The 21,575-nt window shown below is 38.1% G+C and overlaps 2 protein-coding genes across 8 annotated transcripts in view; one reads left to right on the top strand and one right to left on the bottom strand.

The window, feature by feature from the left end:
- The window catches only part of dlg1 (MAGUK family member discs large 1), a 530,145-nt gene that overhangs the window by 374,933 nt on the left and 133,637 nt on the right, over positions 1-21,575 (bottom strand). The gene's annotated exons all lie outside the window — the stretch shown is intronic.
- LOC117159228 (very long chain fatty acid elongase 1) lies at positions 14,407-15,504 on the top strand. The gene is made up of 4 exons (XM_033338886.2): positions 14,407-14,497; positions 14,574-14,845; positions 14,956-15,258; positions 15,337-15,504. The coding sequence occupies exons 1-4, from the start codon at positions 14,407-14,409 to the stop codon at positions 15,502-15,504; spliced, it is 834 nt and encodes a 277-aa protein (XP_033194777.1).

Here is a 21,575-nt window from a genome sequence, read left to right on the forward strand (position 1 = left end):
GATTCGGGCGAGCACGTTCGCGCGCGTATATACGTACGGAAAGGTGTACACATGCGAGTGAATTCACACACACGCGTTTGCATCTTGGGTCTAACTCCATTCGACGGTTCACCGCAAACGCGCATCCATGCAAACCGGCTAAGTCGATATTCGCGGATATGCAAATTCTCCGTGTAACCTAGCGTCCTTAAAGACAGCACACGCCAAACTCTTAACTCCCCCCCCCCCGCGGTCCTTATCCTGAATTTGAAACATCCTGTTTCCATCTGGGAAATCGCTTAATCGATTCGATCGTTCTAAGGGAACAGCAGATTCGACTTTTAAATAGGATTTCCATGTAAATGTGGCCAATAGTCGACTCGACGTAATCACCGTGCGATTCAATTATTACATCATTATGATTCCCGTTATGACAATCGATTATCCGAGCCGTTCGATTTTATCGGAGAGGACGCGGTTGAATATTTAGAAATTGATTTCGAGCCGCCAGTTTGACGCAGTTTACGAGTCAAGTTAGGTAAATTGTCGATCAGGGAATATGTAATTAGCAGTTACATCGGCTCCACGGTATCATTATCTAACTACTAATTGACCGCTGAAAGATACGTCTTTCCGAGCGAACGCTGCTTCCTGACGGTTCGTACTCATTCTCCATCATAAAAATATAAAACGTATCGAATCCGCATACTTTCGTCGGCTTACATTACACGATTGCAAAATTCCAACGAAACATAAAAATTCCAAACCGTATTTCCCGTTTGGAACGTTGATCATTTGTTTCTGTGGAAACGCAATAGAGTTGTCTCCCTTCGATCTCGTATCGTTCACGATTTTCATTCAGATAAGCGAGTTCCCCGTGGACGCTTCGATTTATTCAAAACCTGGTTGTAAAATAAAGCCACGCGATAGTTCCCGGCTTTGACATGACTGGATTTCAGGCAAAATCAAATTCAGGATGGTGGGCCGACGTTTATTCAACAAATAACTAATCAGAGCGCCGTCTGGCCGCGGGCCGATTTGAAAAATCAATCGAATCTTCGATTTTCTATCTGCGAATTTTCACGGTAAACCTGGTTGTTATGCACGCGGTCATTCTCTGACCCGAATCGGTAAACTCTCGTACCTGTGAATTCGGAGAGCGATCAATGCCATCTACAACGTATCTACGCCCTCGCTCGCAAGAAAGCCAAATATTTAGAAACTTTTTTTTTCTCTCCCGTTACGTCCTCTTTCCTCCCGTGTAAATATCGTTTACGTTCTTACAAATGCTCCCAATATCTATAGTGACATGGATGCAAAAACTGAAAAACCTGCATCGTAAAATAATTTGATTTGATGATAAAGAGATGTCAAATGAAAGTTTTGCCCCGTTTCTACAATTATAGATAAGACATAGAAAGTACATAGAAATCTTTTTTCGATATTTGACACTCATTTACGGGAAGAATATAAGGCGTTAATCGAAACTGCACGCTACGGATTTCGTCATTTTGCCTACAAAAATGATTGATTATGGAATAAAATTGCTGAAATTTGTTGAGATATTCATGCATGTGTAATTAATGTTGGTGAATTATGTTATAAGAATCTAAATACTTAACTAGTTTTTAAATAAAGTAATAAGCATATCACCCAATAGAATCTTTTTAACGTTTAGACATTTCTGTATGCTTTTATACATACTTCCATACAATCTACGTGGCAAAATGCCCATCATATCAGTTACAAGTTAACGCAGAGACAATTGAAATCATCGTAAATCAGCGAGATTAACGTACAGATGTTTAACAGTAAACAACGTGGACGATTGTTCCGAAAAAGAATCGAAATCGATTTCGATTTGTTGTCGGTCGACTTGTTGCAAACTTTCCCCGAAAACACGGCATCCTTTTGACATGGCGCGATCATTAATTATCTCCGTGCGAGATTTAGCAGGCAAACAACGCCGAGGGACGCATTATGAAAGTTCGAATTCGACACAACGAGCATTTCGATGTCCTACATTATAATTGATTTATCAGGCTTGGCTCACAAGTGTCGGATACTGAGCTCGCGTGACTAATGAATACGCGTTCGACACGGTGCTTCAATAATCCATTTGACAACAGGAACGATGTCGTTTTTCACTCGCGTTCAAACTGCTCGTTTCCTCTGCTCTGCGCGTATACACACATAGCATGCGCACGCGTGCGCGTGTGTGTAGCTACGTTGGATGGCAAAGTAGGTCGGCAAACTTTAGGGGCGTATTTTATTCACCTCCAGGGTAGAAAAAAGCACCTGCGATCGCAGATACTAAAAACATCTCCTTTTTCGAGTTACGGCCACCTTTTCGTAGCGACGAAATTTCGCTCGAACACCTAAACGCGTTCCGAGTTACAAGCGTTGCTGCGTGTTATTTTCCTTTTTTTTAAAGGCTTCAGCGATAACGGCACTTGTTGCCGCCGAGAAAGTTAGGCGAACTGCTTTTTGTCCGTAGTATCTGCTATCAGCCTGCGTTTAAATGCTCCGGAGTTGGAACGGAATTTATCCGAATAATCATCTCGCTCGAATGTGAAGCCAGCATTTTGAAGTGATGAACTCCTTTTAATCTGAATTATAACTGTTCAATATTCGTGTTTCATTCGACTTTTGAAGCAGTTACTTGCAATACTGACGAACTTCCCGATTGTAACGGCCATTCAGAGGGTTAAACATGATGGCTCAAAATTCATAAATAAAATTCTCAACTAACATTTAAATAATAAATAAACTTCGACAAATTCAACAGCTTATATTTAATATTTATTTGCAATTTGCTACAATGCCGATGATATGGAGAATATTTGGCAGAAGAATAAGGAACCTCATTTGTTTTACAGTAGTTTACCTTCGTTTCTGTCAAATGGTTTTTCCATGGTGACTGCGTGATAGAACAAGACGATGACGCTCCTTCTTCTCTACGCATCGCTCATTTTTCATAACCGCGTAATATCTTCCATCAACTTTTCCAAACTCGCGCGTGGTCTGCGACGTCTGGCCTCGGCCCTTCGTCGACATCGTCTTCTTACGATTTTTTATCAAACACACCCAGCAATTTATTTCGTTGATCGTTCTTTCGAGAGTTGCCCATAAAAGTCGTTACAGCCAGCTTGTGGAATCGTTTCGTTCTGAACAAGCACGACTGAAATGGATGATTGTTACGGAACATCGGCGAAAGTGAGAAAAAATACCAGCTGCTTGTCCTCGTTGGCCAGCAAACTTTCATAACGGCCTTTGAGCTATGATCAGAGTCGATCGAACCAAAAGGAAACACATGCGGTGAACTCGTCTAGAGAACCTTGGTATTCAAACAACGCTCACGTATGATAAAAACTGCTGTTTGGTAAATAAAGTTCTTAGAATCTATACTCATCCATCACACTTTTTGTTTCCTTTGTTCTGTTCCCAATTTTATTACATGTTAACTTATGTACCTCCAATTCGATTAGTGCCCAATTTTAATCAAAAAAAGGAAAGAAAGAAATTACTTATGTATTTTCATGAGTTCACTTATTACAAAAAGGTGAAATAAATAAAATTTCAAAGTAAATCTAAAAAATATGTTTAGAATATCACTACTCTTCTTTGCTCTTGAATTTATGGAATTGATTAATGTGGCTTTTGAATCGTTCAAATGTCAAAAATGCTTACGCACGATAACACTGTGCAGCATTTTAATGAGGATTCAGGACAAAAATCAAAATTCGCTGACCACGTTCGCACGGTCACACGTTTACAGCCCAAGTTCCATAGTGCGGCGTATGAATGAGGATTCAGGACAAAAAGCAAAAAATGCACACGTGTAATGTGCTGTGTTTTGCTGAAATTTGACATCAGTAAATCCGACGTGAATAAAAGTCTGTTTACCAAATATTTATTAGTATTTTCTCTATTCTTTGGCCCCGTTGAAATATCTTTAATATTAATTTCTTTGTCGAACCACACGCAGTGACATTTAAATAAATAGTATACCGATGCCGGAAACCATCTGTCCCTTTTTTGCAAGTATCACGCAGAAATCATTTATCCCTTTCGTTTCGTCAGATATTGTGCTGACAATTTAGTAAAGAACAAAGCTTTTGCCTAACTTTCAAAATCTTCTTGGAATAAATGTGCTCAAAAATTCGCTTCATCAAATTATGATTACGAATGAATTTCATTGAAAAGATAAAGAATACCCAGTGTAGTAGCTCGTAGCAGGAAAAGGTATGTAGCAATATAATACAATAGCTTCTTGACGCATAACAATTAGAACTACAGGATGGTTTGAACCGTTTTTTCACATTGCTGTTTAAAGAAAGGGAGAAATTTTTGGATTGGCAATTAAAATCATACATATCTATGCTCAAATTGACAAACAAGAATGTATAATGAATGAGAAAGCTAATTTTCAAGTGATTCAATTTTAATGTATAAACGGTTTCTACTAATCTTCTATCGATCTTTGGGGGAATTATTGTTTACCTTTATACTACCTACTTATAGATTGATTATATAATTGAATAATCAAACTCGAACAATGATTATTTCGCTTTCGGTCTACTGGAATGGCAAAGAGATTTATATCACTCAGGTAAATCATTAATTTAAGGAAAAATTAGTAGGACGTCGCCAACATTCAAAGCGTTCATATGCCTTCATTTACTGTATTAATATATTGCGTTTTTAGCTTTCTATCGTTTTTACTTTTTGTTATGAGTGGAATTAATCTTAGCTTTATTAGTAATCTATGTGGCTAATGCTTCATTCTAAAAACGTGTTCGAAGATAAAACCACGAATCATTGTGATTGACAAGGAGCAAGTATCTCCTTCGTTTCCCGTGTCCTTGTTCTCTCCCATTTTTCCCTTTTCTATTTCCTTTTCAACGCGCGAAGCCACACTTTGCGCGTCCCTTTTCCTCCGATATCAGTTTCTAGATCGAACGCTAGATTCTATTGGTATTTCATGGCGAATTTTGACGCGAGAAGTCTAGTAACGAGCAATCCCGGTCGTTGAGTCGTCTCGTTCGACAGATCGTGACAAGAATCAAAGGGCGCTATTGACTGAGAGATGCAACAGGAAACACCGGGCGAAACGACGAGCTACTTCATAAATATTTCAGTCGGTGCCTCTTCCTCGTATTATCAATTCCGTGTCATTTCCGCTGATTTAATGAAATACGTAGCGGAATATGAATATGACGTATTCACGAGTTTCAACAGGTTAAATACCGTTCAAAAAGTTTTTAATTCCACGAGTTTGACGAAATCCACGCGCTTCGCGTTCCAATTCGGGAATCCTATCGAGAAAAAAGAACTCTCACTTCAACGTTTTCGATTTTTAATTCTGTCGCTTTGGTTCTTTTCTTCTTTTCTCACGCGAGCAATTTAGCTTGCGTACAAAACACACGTAAGTGAATACATTGTTAAGGGTGCGTTGTAAAGGTAGCATAGCGGGTACAGCACAAAGCCTGTTGAGTGAGTTTTTAGAACGTTTGGAGGACAGAATGACAACAAAGTGTGCCAAAGTGCATTAGACGAGCAAAGAACCTAATTATTCCATTTAGATTTATTCGGTCACGGATTTGAAACGCTTAGTTCCTGACTATACGACGAGATAAATGTAATTAACTACCGCAATACGACGTCAGAATCAAACATAATCGGAATTGATCTACATTTCAGAAAATGTCGCACTTGAAATACGAAACAACATGGCAATAAAGGTCGACGCGTGTAATGTAACGTCAAAAAGAGCCAACAAGAGCACGAGAACAAAAGATCGCGTTCCTTCGACGAAACGCGGTTACTCGTTGTCTCGTTGCGCTGTTCGCGTACTGACGGTTTTTCCTGAGAACGTCAGAAAAGTCGGCCGAACCGCAGCCACGTTTTCATTATCCGACACGCGACGTAGCCGCGGTTCTTCTTCCAGGAAATGAAAACCGCTGCTTAGCCCGCGTTCCCGTGAAACTCTGCTGTAAAAGCAGACGCAACCATGGGCTAAAGAGCAAAGCGAGAATTATTTGAGCAGGATAAAAGAGAATGAGTCACCGAACTCGAATCAAGAGAAATGGAACACGGAATGGGATAAATTAACCGGTTCGAAAATCCCATCGACCGTCGTGCCGCGTTTCGTGTTTCCTTTACGGTATTCGATAAGCTTCGCAGTAGAAGGAGGAGGAGGAAAGCAAGAGAAGATGCAACAAATGCCTCTGTGTTTCGCATTCGATAAAACTGTCGTCGAAAATGAAAAAAAGGGAAGCGTAAGTACTTCGTTATTTGCATCCTGTTATTGCGCATTCCGGCAGATTTACTCGACGGCGGAACCATCTCGCGACTTCTTAGCTGGAAATTAGGACTCTTTGCCTATCCTACGCCGTTCCTTGAAACTATTTAAATATGTATATTACAACGAAAGACGGGAGATAACTACGGAACTTCTGCGTTTCTTTCGCAAGGAAAGTCTAAGATGTCTTCTCGTGCTTTTCTTTTGTCGCATAGCTTTTACACAAATGTTTGTCAATGCCGACATTTATTTCCTATAAATTGATCGTTAAAAACGGAGAACTGACGTATTCTTTTGTTTAGCGCAGAAAAAATATGGAACGAATGTAACGAATGTAGCGGAAACGGTAACGAATGACCGTTCCATTGGGAAAAGCCTATGAAGTACAACCAGTTCTAGTAGAGGTAACGAGAGACCGATGGGAAAAAGGTGAGGATCGTTCCACTTTCTCCCATTTACGGGTAACGCGAACGCGCCTCTGTGTGATCACGGTTGTTCCCCATTTGGCTGGTAATGGGCATAGAAAAACCATTTTTTGTTTGTAAGAGTGCCAGCAATTTCAGTACTTTAGAAGATCGACAAAAGCAACGCATAACAACCGCTTTCTTTGTGTTCGCGTCTTCGCACGAAGGACGAACAAGAGGAAAAGAAAGGAAAAATTAAAAAGAATAAAAAAAGAAGGATCCTCCTCGGACAGTACTTTCTCGATGGTACGCGTGCTACGTTACCTGCTTTGAAGTCTGTAGAGATTCATCAAACAGGAAACAGGCGAATCATCGCGCCGAACAAAGCAACCGACCGTCTGCCGCCGAACATTATTATCCCAAGATCGAGGACGGTCGACGAAAGCTGAACGTCATTCACTTTTCACTTGAGCTTCTCGTGAAAGAGCCAGGTAAAGAGCAAAGAAAAAAAGACGAGTGAAAAAAAATAGTAAAATTCGGACAACAGGTATTATACTCGACGAGAGGTCGATGCACCGGCGATCCCATTCAGCCGCGAATTAATCCAGGCTTTCGATTCACGGCTGATCGTTCACGGACGAACGCGTCTTTTTCACACGAGAGGACAATGTGAATACTCGATGAAATGAAAATTCGACAAAAATATGGTGCACTAGAGTTTCCAAGTGCACCTAATCCAGGTTACAGCGCGTGTTCCCTCGAAGCTTCAGTAGTAATGTAGAATCTGCAACATCCTTTGAAAATTCCCCGTTGCGATTACTAGACGATCCATAGAGAACGTTCCGTGAAAACGAGAACTTGTTCACGAGCTTGGGTTAAGTCAACTAGTTACACTGGTCACGTAAACAGATGCTGTTGAGGTTGGATGTAAATGCTTTCTATACGAACGAGATCGTGGTGTGTAATTAAAAGTCTTGTGGTGGTAAGAAATTAACATCGACGAAAATGCAGCACCGCGTAATCCGAGAAATTTCTCGAAAGTTAGACTAGAGCTTTTCGCGATCGGGAAGATTAATTACATCGTAATTTGTCTGGTTTGATACAATGGCGCAGCTCCGCATTTATTTCATTTTCTCCTTTTTGTTTCCTTAACAAAAGACGTTCTGGATGATTTGTAACCGGTATCGCGAATTTATCGTAAATTTATCGTAACAAGGAAACGTTTTCGAGGTGCAAATTTTCCTCGCGCAAAATGGCATTCGTGAGAATCAGAGAAGACAAGAATCGGAAGTCCCGTGGTGTAACGTCGGTGGTGAAGCTGATAAGCGGTCGGCACACTTTAATAATAGAAAGTCGCGAAGAGTCAAAGCTGCTATAGAGGTTATAAAATTCCGCAGAAGTAAGGAAGACTTATGCAACGTTCAATTTGTATAATGTATTCAAAATACAGTCGTGCGAAAGTATGCAGTCTCGGATTTGCAATTATAATTTTTCGGATTAAGCTATGCTACACTTTCGGTCACACGAGACGCCTAAGCTTTCCAAGCTTCGTCGAAGAAACGTGGAACGTGCACAGAGACCGGGTGCAAAATATAATCCGGCGCGAGAGAAAAGTGTACACGAAACTTTAATAAAAAGTACACACGGATCTCGTTCTCGTGCGAAAGATATTTACATCAGCTTATCCACGGAAAACACGTAGAGGCGAACCAAGACGTCACATTTGAACCAAAAAACCAAGGGAACAATTTTTTCCCTCAAGGAACATACGTGAAAATACATGGCTCACTTTTCGATTTTTCCTTCACTCACAAAATATTACGTTGATGAATATTTTCATTCTCGTTACATTTCTCCGTTAGTTATGTTGCGTTTCGTTGGTAACAACATTTGATTTCACACTGTAACCAACGCATTCATTTTTCAGAACACTAGATCAGGATCAGTCGACAGCCGCAAGCACTGGATCACAGATCACAATCCTGGAGACTCGAACGCGGGTTGTGTGATCGAACTTGTGCAGACAAATAGGACGCACGTTCACAGTCCAAAGTAGCGAACGAAACAAATAGAAAGGAAAAAAATCAAACGGTGGGGTAGAGGAGAAGAGTACAGTATGGACGTGGGTGCGATACGGTAACAAGTGGAAAAACTCAACGGCTAGATCCGACGGTCGTTGTGGCGCGCGGCGAGCCACTGACTGCCTCCACCAATTCCACGCCTTTCCCTGTCCTCCCACCCTCCAAGCGCCGCCACCTACGCCGATCACCCTTGCACACCCTCTTCGCGCTGTCCTCGACAACCCCAGGCGCAAACGCCACGACGATCCCTCCGTTCCTCCGTCCTTCTCAATCCCACCAACCTGTCTTCTCTTTCTTTCTCTTGTTTCTTTCTTATCTGTGCCTGCATTCTTTCTTTCTGTCTCATAATACTTCCCATGTTATTTCATTCTTTGCATCATTGCTTACTAAATTTTTCGCTACTATTACGTATTTCTCGTCGGTCCTAGTTTGTCTCGTCTTTCTTCCTTTTCTCGATTTATTTCTCTTGTCCCTTTCGTCAAACACATTTTCTTTTCTTTCTTTCGGAATAGATAATTAGAGAGTTAACTCTTGTTTGCTCGATTCTTTGTTAATTTTTATATATCCTACTGCAGTATTTTTCTTGCCGCTTTTCTGTTTCCTCCATTTTGGTATTCGAATACTACAAAAATTTGACTTCTTTTATTAACATTCATCGTTATTAGATATTTTTTATTGTATCAAAACAATTTTTGTTGTATGTTGTTGTTGTATTGTTTTCTATATTTTTTTTTCATTCCAGCAACTATTCGACTCCTCTGTTAACGATCTCTTCTCCTAACCTCGTTGATTTTTTACACTTCTCATCAATGCTCTACACGATTCCAACGGTATATTTCTCTGTTCAGATCTCTCTTTCAACCTATTCGACTCCTATTTTCCAATCCCTCTCTGTTCTCGTTATTCGTTCCCTAGTTGTATCTGCGACAGTGGAACTGACGTTCTGATACAAACCTCTCGGTCCAATCGAGCATGTAATTGATAGGTTTGCTTGGTCGACGTCACGCTACCTTCCAATTACTTAATTAAGAAACCAAGCATTAAATTTTGAATTGCAAATATTTCCGTTTTCCAGATAGAAAAAGGTAGAAACATAAAACAGAAGAGACAAGGAGAAAAGGAAATAGAACAACGGACGTGAAATGCTGGTAAATTAAAAAATAGCGTCGTCTGGTGAAATTCCTCTGACTCCGCAGCTTTTTCTGGCTGGTACCGTTTGTTCCACTTGTTCGTTACTTTCGACAAGCGGAGCCCTGGGATTACCAGCGATCCAAATCGTTTTTGGGAAATCGTTTTTAAAATCAATTGGACTTGCGCTCCTACCTTTCCCTATCTGCTAACTGATTCTACTCAATTTCCATCTCCGCGAACATATTTTCCCACTTTTTCTATAACAAATCAATTATACAAAAACATTATTGAGTTTTATGTCGTATTAAGTTGACCGAAAGTTCTATTCCCAGATTTATTCTGCATATTTATCAATCTATCGAGGAGTTCGCATGAATTGTAAGTGGTTGAAAATCTATTTATATTCAATTTATAATTGCCAATTTTTTGTTTGTATTAATTCTTTTTATTAAATGAAACACGATAAATAATTGCAATCAGAATTTGCGCAAAATTTTCACAGAACCTGTTGATTGATGGAACAAATATCGACAATCGTTATGGTAATTTTCTATTTCTATCAGAGTCGGAGCGACGAGCTTTCTAGGCCGTTCCGCAATGAACGCGACGAGTTTTCAATGTTCCTTACTACGGCCGCTATTTTCATTTTTATTGACTCTCCCGTCGCATTACATTTAAATCGACGGCGTGTTCTGCGTCAGCTTTTTACAATTGTTCCGCGTTGCCTCCGATACTGTCGATGAACGGTATATTGGAATACAACGAAACGACCTGGTATTAAATGCCAACGAAAAGTTCCCTAATTTTACCTGTGTAATCATTACACGGTAGAATGCCGGAAATGACTGCAATCCCTTTGTGCCACGAGGAAGATAAAAATAAAAGAAAGTAATAATGATACAGGAGCTAAGGTAAGGTTAAGGTAACCTTAAAGTTAATTTGCTGTTGTGTTCCAGATTGTCGTTACATTCCTTTTCTGCAAGTGCGAACAGGATAGAGCTTTGTATTAAAATAATGTAATCTGGTCTTGAAAATACGGAACGAGGTTGCAGTATAATAGAATACTAATGGTAATGATATAATAAGTATACTTAAATGCATAAGTATAAGTAATAACATAATGTGTAAGTATATATAAAGAAAATTTGTAACCATTTGTGCCATATCATAATATGGATTACAATTCTCTATCAAATACTGTACATATGAAATACTATAATAAATAATATTCATCTTTTCTTAGTTTCTATTTAATTCATTTTAAATAAAAAATTCACTTGTATCGCTTTCTCACATTGAAACCCTTACATCTAATCGAATGAGTTAATTCATGTGCTAATTCTAGGTGCTATTCCTGGAAGGCAGGAATCAAAGTTCCAGACTTTTCCTTAGAAATATAATTCCTGAAATTTATCGTCAGAAATGATATAAAAGAATTTCTACGTGCAATGAAGCTAACCAACACATGTTTGGACCAATCGAATCGATGTGAATTATCCGCTATAAATACGGGGACGAGAATTATTCTCTAAAGCTTCTCGATGCGTTTAAACATCGAACAAACTGTACCACATTTAAACAGCGTATTCGAAGCGCGTTAAGTCGCATTTAAGTCTACCTCCCGAGCGGAAAACGCCAGCCACCGCGCCGGATTTATATCATATTAGCCGTGTAGAATTATTTCATGTGTTGCCGAGCAATACGGTAATCCTACAACGAATCGCAGTCCAATTGCCGCGCGGTCGAAATTTCAGCTTTTCCTTCGAGTAGCTTGCTCTTGTTCTGTCACGCGCAACCCTCGTCCCCGCCCTTTTTCGCTATTTTGCCTTCGTGCCGCTTTAAACGTACCTCTCGGCTGACACAGAGGCTCTCTATTTTGTGTCTCTTCTTTTTCTTCCGTTTTCCTTCCAAACAATACTCTGAACGATTGTCCAGGCCAAAGAGCACAGCGTGCATTTTTGTGTGTACTCGTTGCTATTCTAGTAGGTTTGGAACAGCAACTCTGATAGCATATGTTCAATATTTGATTTCCTTTTGGTTTTTCACTCGTGGCATAGGTACGCGTGGAAATAATTAAATATACGTGTTATTTTATGTTTCGCACGAAACAGAAGCTATTTCTATGCAACATGCTTCTGTTATGAAGAAAAAGTTAATTGAAACATCAATCTGTGAGAAAAAATACACAGTTACGTACGTAGAGAAGAATCACTATCGTGTCTCGTAAAAAAGCAATTACCAATTCCGGAAAACTACGTTTCGAAACTCGTTCTCGGAAAAAAAATGCAATTCGAGTTTATTGAACTCCGCCAATAATCATCATCGTGAAATTTGGGTGACCTCGTTTTCATGATGTTTCTACTGCTATACGCTCGAATCGTTCGACGTTCGTACTTATTCTTCTGTCGATGACTTACACAAACGTATACAATGGAAGAAAATTATGTCATAATTATTCAAGATCAAATTTTCTCTTTTATGAAACCTACTGTATTCCAGTCATCGTGGGCGTAAAAAATGTCAAAGAAAAATGAATATCAAATATGAAAATAAAGTGGAAATTTTTAATAACTCACCTTAAACATTTCTATGTGAATTTAAATTTAGTACTGCATATAACTTCTTTCCATCCTGAAAATATATGCATACGTATGTACGCGAGTACGTCCATATCTAGTATTCGTCGAGATTTGGCGCTGTAAATCAAGAGACAATCGAAAGGAAAATCAGATCAGACTTCCCGCGGGCTGCGGAAGGAGGGAAAAGCTGAAATGTCGACAGAAACGAAGTGCCAACGACAGCGAACAAAACGCCCTCTGTTTTCGCCCGTCAATACATTTTCTACTCGTTCTCTAGTTTAGTTCGCACCGCGACTCTCCGCAACTCTCGGTGTAAATTACGTTTCCGCGACCTATTGGTGTTTTCGCCACGAATGGAAGCGCGTCGACCAAAGGTTTCCAAACGTAGACGCGCGAAGGGTAATAAAATAAATTGCAGCACTTAGCGGGAGGCTCTGGGGGGCAGCTAATGCTCTTCCCCTGCCGTCCTAACATCCCCCTCCCTGTCGACCAAGTTACCACTCTACTCTTGCCAGCATCCCTGTCGACTAAACTACCTCGATTAGCGATGCTTAATACATCCCACTAGCAACTTTATGGGCTCGAAACAGCCGGCTACCTTAACTGCCCGATTACTACTTCATGGCCTGGCTTGACTCTCTTTAACTTTTAACCTGAGCCCGACCTCTTGCAACTTCGGATGCAGGCCAGATCCATATGAGTTCCTTCGTGCTCGCAAGACAAGGCTCAGATCGAATATTGGAAATTTTGAAGTTGACTAGATCAAAGGATGAACGTTACGGCCTTGTCGAAATAAGACTCCAATATTAAGTTTCGATATTTGAGTATCGAAAATTCGGCGAATCGAGTCAAGAAACTCGGCTCTGGGTTTGGCTTTGAATTTACTTGTGAACCTCGATGCTCTCCTAGCGACTCGAGTTGGATAAATAACGCGATGCATTCGAGTCTCGAATCTCGATAGAAAAATGTTTGGGTTTTACCGATTTGGCGGAGACCACCAGATTATTCGTAGATGCGGCATGGGATAAAAATATCAATACTCATTTGCATTAATTTCCAACGAAACGCAGCCAAGGTGAAGGCGCGGTCAACTTTTTTCATTATCGTTCGAGGTTTTCTTCGATTTTAAGAGGCGTTCCTCGTGGAGCGAGGAATTAAATAGTTGAATTGGTATCGATTCCCTTCTATCCGTTTTGACTAAGCTACCTTAATCAGCGATACTTAATATGTTCTCCAGAGAACTCAAGCTCCGACTAACTTTTCGATTATTTCTTCGTCGGGATCCCCACCCTTAGCTTATTAGGTCTATTAAATTTCCAAGAATTTGGTACGTAACCAATTTACATCATTGACTAACTTATTATGCGAATATCTTAATGAAACACGAATAACGTATTAATCGACGAGGAAAGAAGTTATAGGAGCAATGTTTAATTTATAGTGTGAAAACACTTTGACTTTTTTATAATTTTTATATTTAATAGAGTTCGCTATGTATAAAGTTATAATGTAATTTTTTATAACATTGTAACTCAATTTGTCTTGCCAATCTTTCTGAATGCAGGCACCAAATTATATTATAAAACTGTGAATAACGTTTAACGTGATAAGTATCATTCCATTTTGTCACTACTTACTTACTAATACCTCTAATCTTTACTTATCAGAAAGACATTCGTATTTAATTAAATTAATGCGCATGTATATTTTGATGTATGTAGATATAAATGTACTTACATATGCGTATACAAATGTATTTGTGTGACACAAGAGTGCACCCATTGTTCACATGTATAAATACCTCCTGTTCACGGCGAACGTCGAATAGTTACTATTATACATCAATTGACGTAAGGAGTTTCATTACGGTCATAGACATAAAGCTGCAATGATCGGTATGAGCAAAATATTCTAGTAAAAAGCCAAGAATGGATCGTGGATCGCAAATGACAGAAACGGAGAAAATATCAAGCATGGGATTCGTAGAGCTTTACGACTTTTATTGGAATCAGAATGCTGGTGAGTACCGAAAACTCAGCATTTCCAAGACAAATTCGTACAAGGAATACTCATAATCCTGCTTGCTAATTTTTAGATCCAAGGACAAATGGTTTACCATTTATCGGATCGCCTGTTATTATACCTTCCATCGTATCGTTGTACTTATACTTTGTTCTCAAATATGGTCCCGAATTCATGAAAGATAGAAAACCCTACGACTTGAAAACCTTCATGAAATACTACAATGTCTTTCAAATTATCGCTAACACGTATGTGGTGCAGCAATTCATCACTGTAGGCTGGTTCACTGAAATAACCATGTACTGTGAAATACCAGATTTTTCGTATAAACCTGGGCCTCTCAAGGTGCGTTAATCATCACAATTATTACGAACCAATTAATATGTACAATTTTGTTTATCAATCTTAATCTATTTATCAAAGAACTTTATTCATTAATAATTTTGTTATTATAGTTAACTTACATAATGTGGTTAGTAACAATGTTGAAATTGATCCATTTCGTGGAAACGTTCGTCTTCGTTCTTAGAAAGAAGAAGGAACAAGTTTCATTTTTGCATCTATACCATCATGTAACTACGATCTTATTATGTTGGCTTACGACAAAATATGTGCCGGTGGCGATGTCTTCGTTCACTCCACTCGTAAACTGTGGCGTACACGTGATCATGTATACCTATTACTTCCTTAGCACGTTTGGTTCAAAGTTTCGGAGAGTATTAGCTACGTATAAACCAATATTGACCATCGTGCAAATGGTAAGTGCAAATTAAATTTTAAGTTTAATCATAACTTATTTAGTCAATTTGAATATACTATTTTTCTCGTTACATCAGGCACAACTTATAATTTTACTGATACAAAATGTGCAATCGCTTCTTCCGTCTTGTCCTGTAACAAAACTACCAGGCACTATCTCGGCGACCAATTTAATCATAAATTTCATTCTTTTCTACAACTTCTATCAAAGAAAATATACGAAATCTGCTTCAAAGGAACGTTGAAATATGAAATCATATTGAAATCATGAAAAATTGTGTATTTGATATAATACGTTTTTATTATGATCGTGAATGCACCTTTAATCACAAAATTACAAAATATACCCTAATCAATGAAAGAAGATGCTTTTAACGAAAACTACCGATATAAATATTACTTCAATGAATTATTTAATCGTTTCGATTGAACTGACTGTAATTTAATTTACCAATTATGACGATATTTATATAAAAATGATATTTGTAGATACTTATTAATAAAACATAAGAGAAACTACATCGTAGAGTTCAATGAACTGAAATATTACAAGGTTAGTATAAATATATGCGTATCAGAATTCAAACGAACGTAGTAAACCATATTATTCAAATGATATGTGCAATCGGCGATTAGCATACTCAAAAGTTTCAAAATGGTAACAATGGAATGAAATTACAGATGCACCAACACTAACGTAAATTATCATCGTATGCATCATAGTCTCCACAATGTAGAAAGGTTATGGAACCGACCAAGAGTCAAAGTTCACTTGCTTAACAATGAGATATTTAAACAGACGAATCGATAGATATTTATCTATGCAAATAAGCAAACATTGCATAATTCATCTCCTTAGTATTTTTGAATCTTGTACTGTCCTTTGTCTTTTTGTTTCATTTTTTTTGTTTTTTCTAACACATTGATATGTGTCAATTCGCGGATTGACAAAATAGTTGATAAAGTTAGAACACGAAAAATTGGTTAAGGCTCTACGAAGTATAAGTATTAAGTTAGTCACTGCATCAATCAGTGTCACTACTTGATTAATTAAGGACCTTATTATATCGTGATGGCTACCTCATTTCTCATTTAATCATTTATGCACGGAAGCTGTCAGCCTAGGATTGCGAATAAATAACGAGAAGTTTAATGCTTAAGAGAAATGATAGCGTTTAACGCGACCTTTTATGAATTTTGCTGATTTTATAATGTTTAATTGGAATTATTCAAGTTGTAAAGAGCTACCGATTCGTAGATATAAGTACAAGCAGTTTTAAACTTACGTGCGTAATTTGAAAAATGTTCATGAGAAGAAAGCTGAGAAGTCGCTTACCTGAAACATAAAGAAAACAAGTTATAAATATATTAAAAATATGTTAAAAATATTAAAAAAGAAACGACGGAAAGAGATACACAAGTATATAAAGTGTGTATATAAATAGCTGATATAGACAAATTGATATCGATGCAACTACTCGAATTTATGGTTTCCAATATGAATTTATACTATATCATGAAAAGTAAAAATCTAGATGAATTCACTCTTTGACGTCATAAGAATGTCAACAAATGGGGATTCCTCTGACCAAATTATTTAGCCAATCTCTCTTTTTCTCTCTAGTTCTAACTGCCATCAAAAGACTAATTATAGTTACCGAAAAATATCACTTTTCAATGTGTAACTTCAGGAGATTAGGAGGTTTCTTCACGTGTCGTTGAAAGGTTGGTTTTCAAAGAGCAAGCCGTGGAGACAAAATTTCGACATATGAATCAACGAAGATTTTATTCATCTTTACAAACACGGCCTAAATATGAAGGCAACGTAGAATACAGAAATGGAAACGATAGAGAGAATATTATTTTGCCATATACCGAATGATTGCGTGAAATTCAATTTGAGCTCGTGAGAACACAATAGTAGTTATTCGACATATGAGAGTATTCACACTTTAATTTAGTTGCTCATAGACAGGAAAACTCTAAGTTCTAATTAGGACACATAGAACCCGAGTTTCTGTCCTGCTTTTCAATAGCGATTGGCACGTCACCACGAGAATGCTAAGCCCCGAACAGGGATTATGGGATTGTGAACTAGTTGCCGAACTTAAGAGCGCGTGCTATGGCTCTGCATCGCAAACTTGCATGCACCATGCAACAGACTTACACAAGAACGCATACGAAATTCGATAGCTCAACTATTTCTTTTCAAACCAGCGTACAATTCTTCTTTTGTTAAGAGTTTGAAAATTATCGACTTAGAGAGGGAAAGAACAATGGTTGTTCAAGCTAGAACTTTCAATTCAAACTTTTCATTTAATACAAAGTACTCCAATTAACCAAACCATTTAAGTCGCTAACAAACACTTCTTCCTAAGACTTGACATTAGCTAATGGTCGTTATTCCAGTTTGAAAGGAATTAACGTTTCTAAATACCTCGATCTAAACCTAACATTCTTCCTCTTGCGTTGCTTCCGGGCACCGACGTCTTAAATTGATCGATATAATTACCAAAAGGAAAATGTATCTGGCACGCAAGCATTTCTCGCTTCACGTGCCATTAGACCAGAGGAATCCTAATTCCAGTCTCACTCATGGAAAAGAAACTCGGTGGTACGCGTTCTCGATCCAACAGGATGATAAAAGTCGACTCGAGAACGAAGATTCTACTTTATGATATGTGTGAATCGTTATGACATTGAGGTACGAGATACACTTATCACACATCATTTTCTGTCTCGTAGATTAATTCGCAAAATGGTTTGATACTTCAGATTATTTTCTATGTCAACGATCTTTTACCACTTTTCTCAATAAGGTAATTAACTAAAGAATTCGCTAATTGCAAGCTGCGAAATGTCTGTGTCCATGAGATAAAGACTGTTGATTTGTCTGCGTTCAGTAGCCAAAAACGATCTTAATTACTGGAATTCAGATTGGACTTCTTTAGATCAATTCATTGATCATAATTTGAAAAGAATGTTAAAAAACACTGAATTATCAAATTTATGAAGGTTATAAGTTTTAGGTTTTAGTACCTTGTTTTTACAATTACTAAAAATGCATCAATACTTTTGGGGAAATGAATATCTACGTTTTTCGAGAATAAAACATTATTGTATTTCTTTATTCATTTTCAGTATATTTTAATTGTGGATAATCACTCGTATGTAGTAAATTTAGCTACCACTAGTCAGTAGTTTTAGCGTTAAACAGGTACATCTAAAAGATGTAGAGATTGCGTTAGAGCGAAGTATCCTGGGATTTTTTGTTGAAAAGAAACCAGCCAAATTTGCGGTTCAAACATCCTTCTTATGATTGCGTGAAAGCTTTTTTCTATTTCCCTCCTAAAGAATTCCTTAGACGTTCTCCATTTCCTTTTCCAATTTTGGGGATTAAGAACATTTGTAATCCTTTAGTTTCTTACAAAAAAAAAGAAAGAAGAAGAATCAGAATGGAAAGAAAAAATGATTGGACGGTTGCATTTATCGGTAAAAAAACAATCAAACGACAATTAAACAGTTTCTATGGAATATAAAAACCTTTTACAATTATCCTAACAAACGTGTTTCGCCTGTTTTTGGTTTCGCGCGTGCTTTGAAAGTCCATTATCCAACACTATTCATTTCGTGATCAGTGCCTCGACCTCGCGACGATTCGTTCAAAGAAATAAAATCGGCCCACTTCTCACGATGACAAAATCTCATATTTTTTCGCCGAAAAATGCTGCCAGTAACTAGTTCACGCGTTGAAAACGTAACGAGTAAACTTTCATCAGCTTTTCCTCCTGTATTTCCATTACTTTTAGAAATTTGAATACTTCTATTTAATGATTCAGAAATACCATTTCAAAATAATTCATAATCCTTCAATACTCTAATAACGCTGCAAAACATTCCTTTATATTTGAGCTTAGAAAAATATTCACGAGAAGTACCAAAAATAAATTATTCGGAAATTATTCCCACCCCCTATTATAACTTTATCTTCCAAAAACTTTTTGATGACAGTGGAACAATCGACAACGACTAAATCGAGGGGTGAAACTTTTTCAATAACACGTGTATGCATGAAAATGTGTTTGGATTGAATTGAAACACCTCTCTCGGTCATGCATTTCCGTGACACGGTCGAGGATGCACGGTTTATCTGTTCGAATAGTTTACGCGATGCTAGAAATTGGAACAGAAACGAGTAATCTCGGTGTAGTCGTGGGGAGAATGCAAATATCAATTTTGCAAGGGGCCAGTGGAAAATGCAGTACAGAATGGTAAAAGACAGAGAGAAGAGTAAAGAGGAGTGATAGGAGGAGGCAGAACGATACAATTGAGACATCGACATAAGCGTTTTAAACAAGTATGCCCGCATCGCTTTTGTTCCACGCGAGCTGTTGTATCGTCACTTTACACTGCGCCTGCCGCGACCATTGTTCCTCCTATGAAACACCGGCTGACATACTTGCGCCGACGCGACGGTTCTCTTCTGAACAATGTAAAATAGCAAACTAATGCGTATGTACGGTCCCCGTTAAAGGAAACGCGTTCTTCCTTCCCGTGTTGTTCAATTCGTTTTCGTTAACCAGGAACCACCATTCTACTCGTATTCGATTTTGCGATATTTAGGTAAATAGATATTTCCAAAAGAGTAAAAAGATTGAAAGATGAAATTTGATAACAGCTTAGACATTTTAGCAAAAGTATTTCTGAAAATTCGATGTCTAACCCCTATTCTGTATCAGATGTACATATTTCTGAGAAAGATTTCAATTTTTCTACTATTGCAGATCTTGAATTGTAACTACAAGTCGATTTAAAGATTTAATCAGTTCTTAATAATCCGGATAAAATAATAATTTTGTATCGCCTTTAAACGTTATCTTTTCGATATTTCTACTATCGTAAACTGTGAATGTCAACATAAAATATTAAAATTCCTTGTGGTTCAGATATAACGACAATTGGTCACCATGTGTCGTACGTATAGAAACAACTATTGTCCACGGTAAATGGGAAAGTATCGATGGAAGCGTGGCACGATAGTGAGCACGGTAACTTAGGATGCTCGTCGTGGAGAACTAGAGGCACAAACAACACAATCGTTTAAGAAACAAAGAACGAGAAAGTTCCCACCGGTAGCTGATACAAAGGGATATTTTTCTTTTGGAGAGGGAGAAAGTGGCACGCGATAAGACGTGGAATTACCTCGATGCAGTAAGGGGCCAGGGGCATTGTTACGAGACGTCATACTCAACGAAAGAACTCGATTACTCCTGTTTCGCAAATCGGCTCGATGAAATATGGCGGTTTCCGCTTTTATGGTAATAATAAGAGCACCGATTCTGCTGGCTTCTCGTTTAAAACTTTCGTAAGCGTTGATTTAGAAGAAGAGAAACCATCGAACATGGAAGGAACAACGGAGGAAAGAAAGAAAGCAGAGCCGACGGAGTTATGGGATAACTTAAATACAAAAGATATAAGCAAACGTTATTTGAAACAATTTAGCGATAATTTGTAAAAATATGAGTATAAAATATTTATTATAATATAAAATATTGTTGATTTTACATAAATAAATCTATAAGAAAATATATGAAATCAGAACATCTTAAACTTATACGTTATAAATCTGCAATATAGCTGAAAACTTTTATAAAAATCAAGCAGTATCTGAACTACTCCTGATGTCTAATTTCTGTTACGTCACGAACACGTCTGGCAAGTAGCTAAAACTTGCACGCGCTCCACTAGAGTTCAGTATGTTCTAAGAGCTTCGATGTACTCGCTCAAATTAGCTCAAATGTCGGAAGTTCGGTCGATTTCTCCTAGTCAATAGATTTTACACGAGCATCGAAGCGCGTTGAAAGGCTTTTTATATCGCGACCGATTGATCAGAGCGATCCAGATTCATGGGATAAATTTCTCTGGGAGGTTGTTGAGAAAATTCGAATCGATGCAGCGATGGAATAAAAGAGTCAATTAAAACCGAACCGGAGGAAAAAATAATTTCGCGATCGTTTTGGGCCTTTTCGAGTTTCATTGTTCGAGCTCGTACCTTTAAAATTAAGAAAGTTTTGTGAATTTAAAGGCCACAGCCGCAGGGCTGTGAAATAAAGTAGGAGAAAAAAAGGCAAAAGGAAACAACAGATACGCGTATCTACTGTACCTATTGATAATTCTGTCTACAGAGAAATAGTAAAAGGATTGAGTTTACGATTTTCTTCCCCCGAAAAGTGAATCTTTCATCGGCCAAAAGATACTGAGTCGAGTCCCATTATTTAACGAACATCGATAAAAACGATTAGAAATCCACCTAATG

The sequence above is a fragment of the Bombus vancouverensis genome, chromosome 10 (genome assembly GCF_051014615.1).
Source record: "Bombus vancouverensis nearcticus chromosome 10, iyBomVanc1_principal, whole genome shotgun sequence".
Classification (NCBI taxonomy): Eukaryota; Metazoa; Arthropoda; class Insecta; order Hymenoptera; family Apidae; genus Bombus; species Bombus vancouverensis.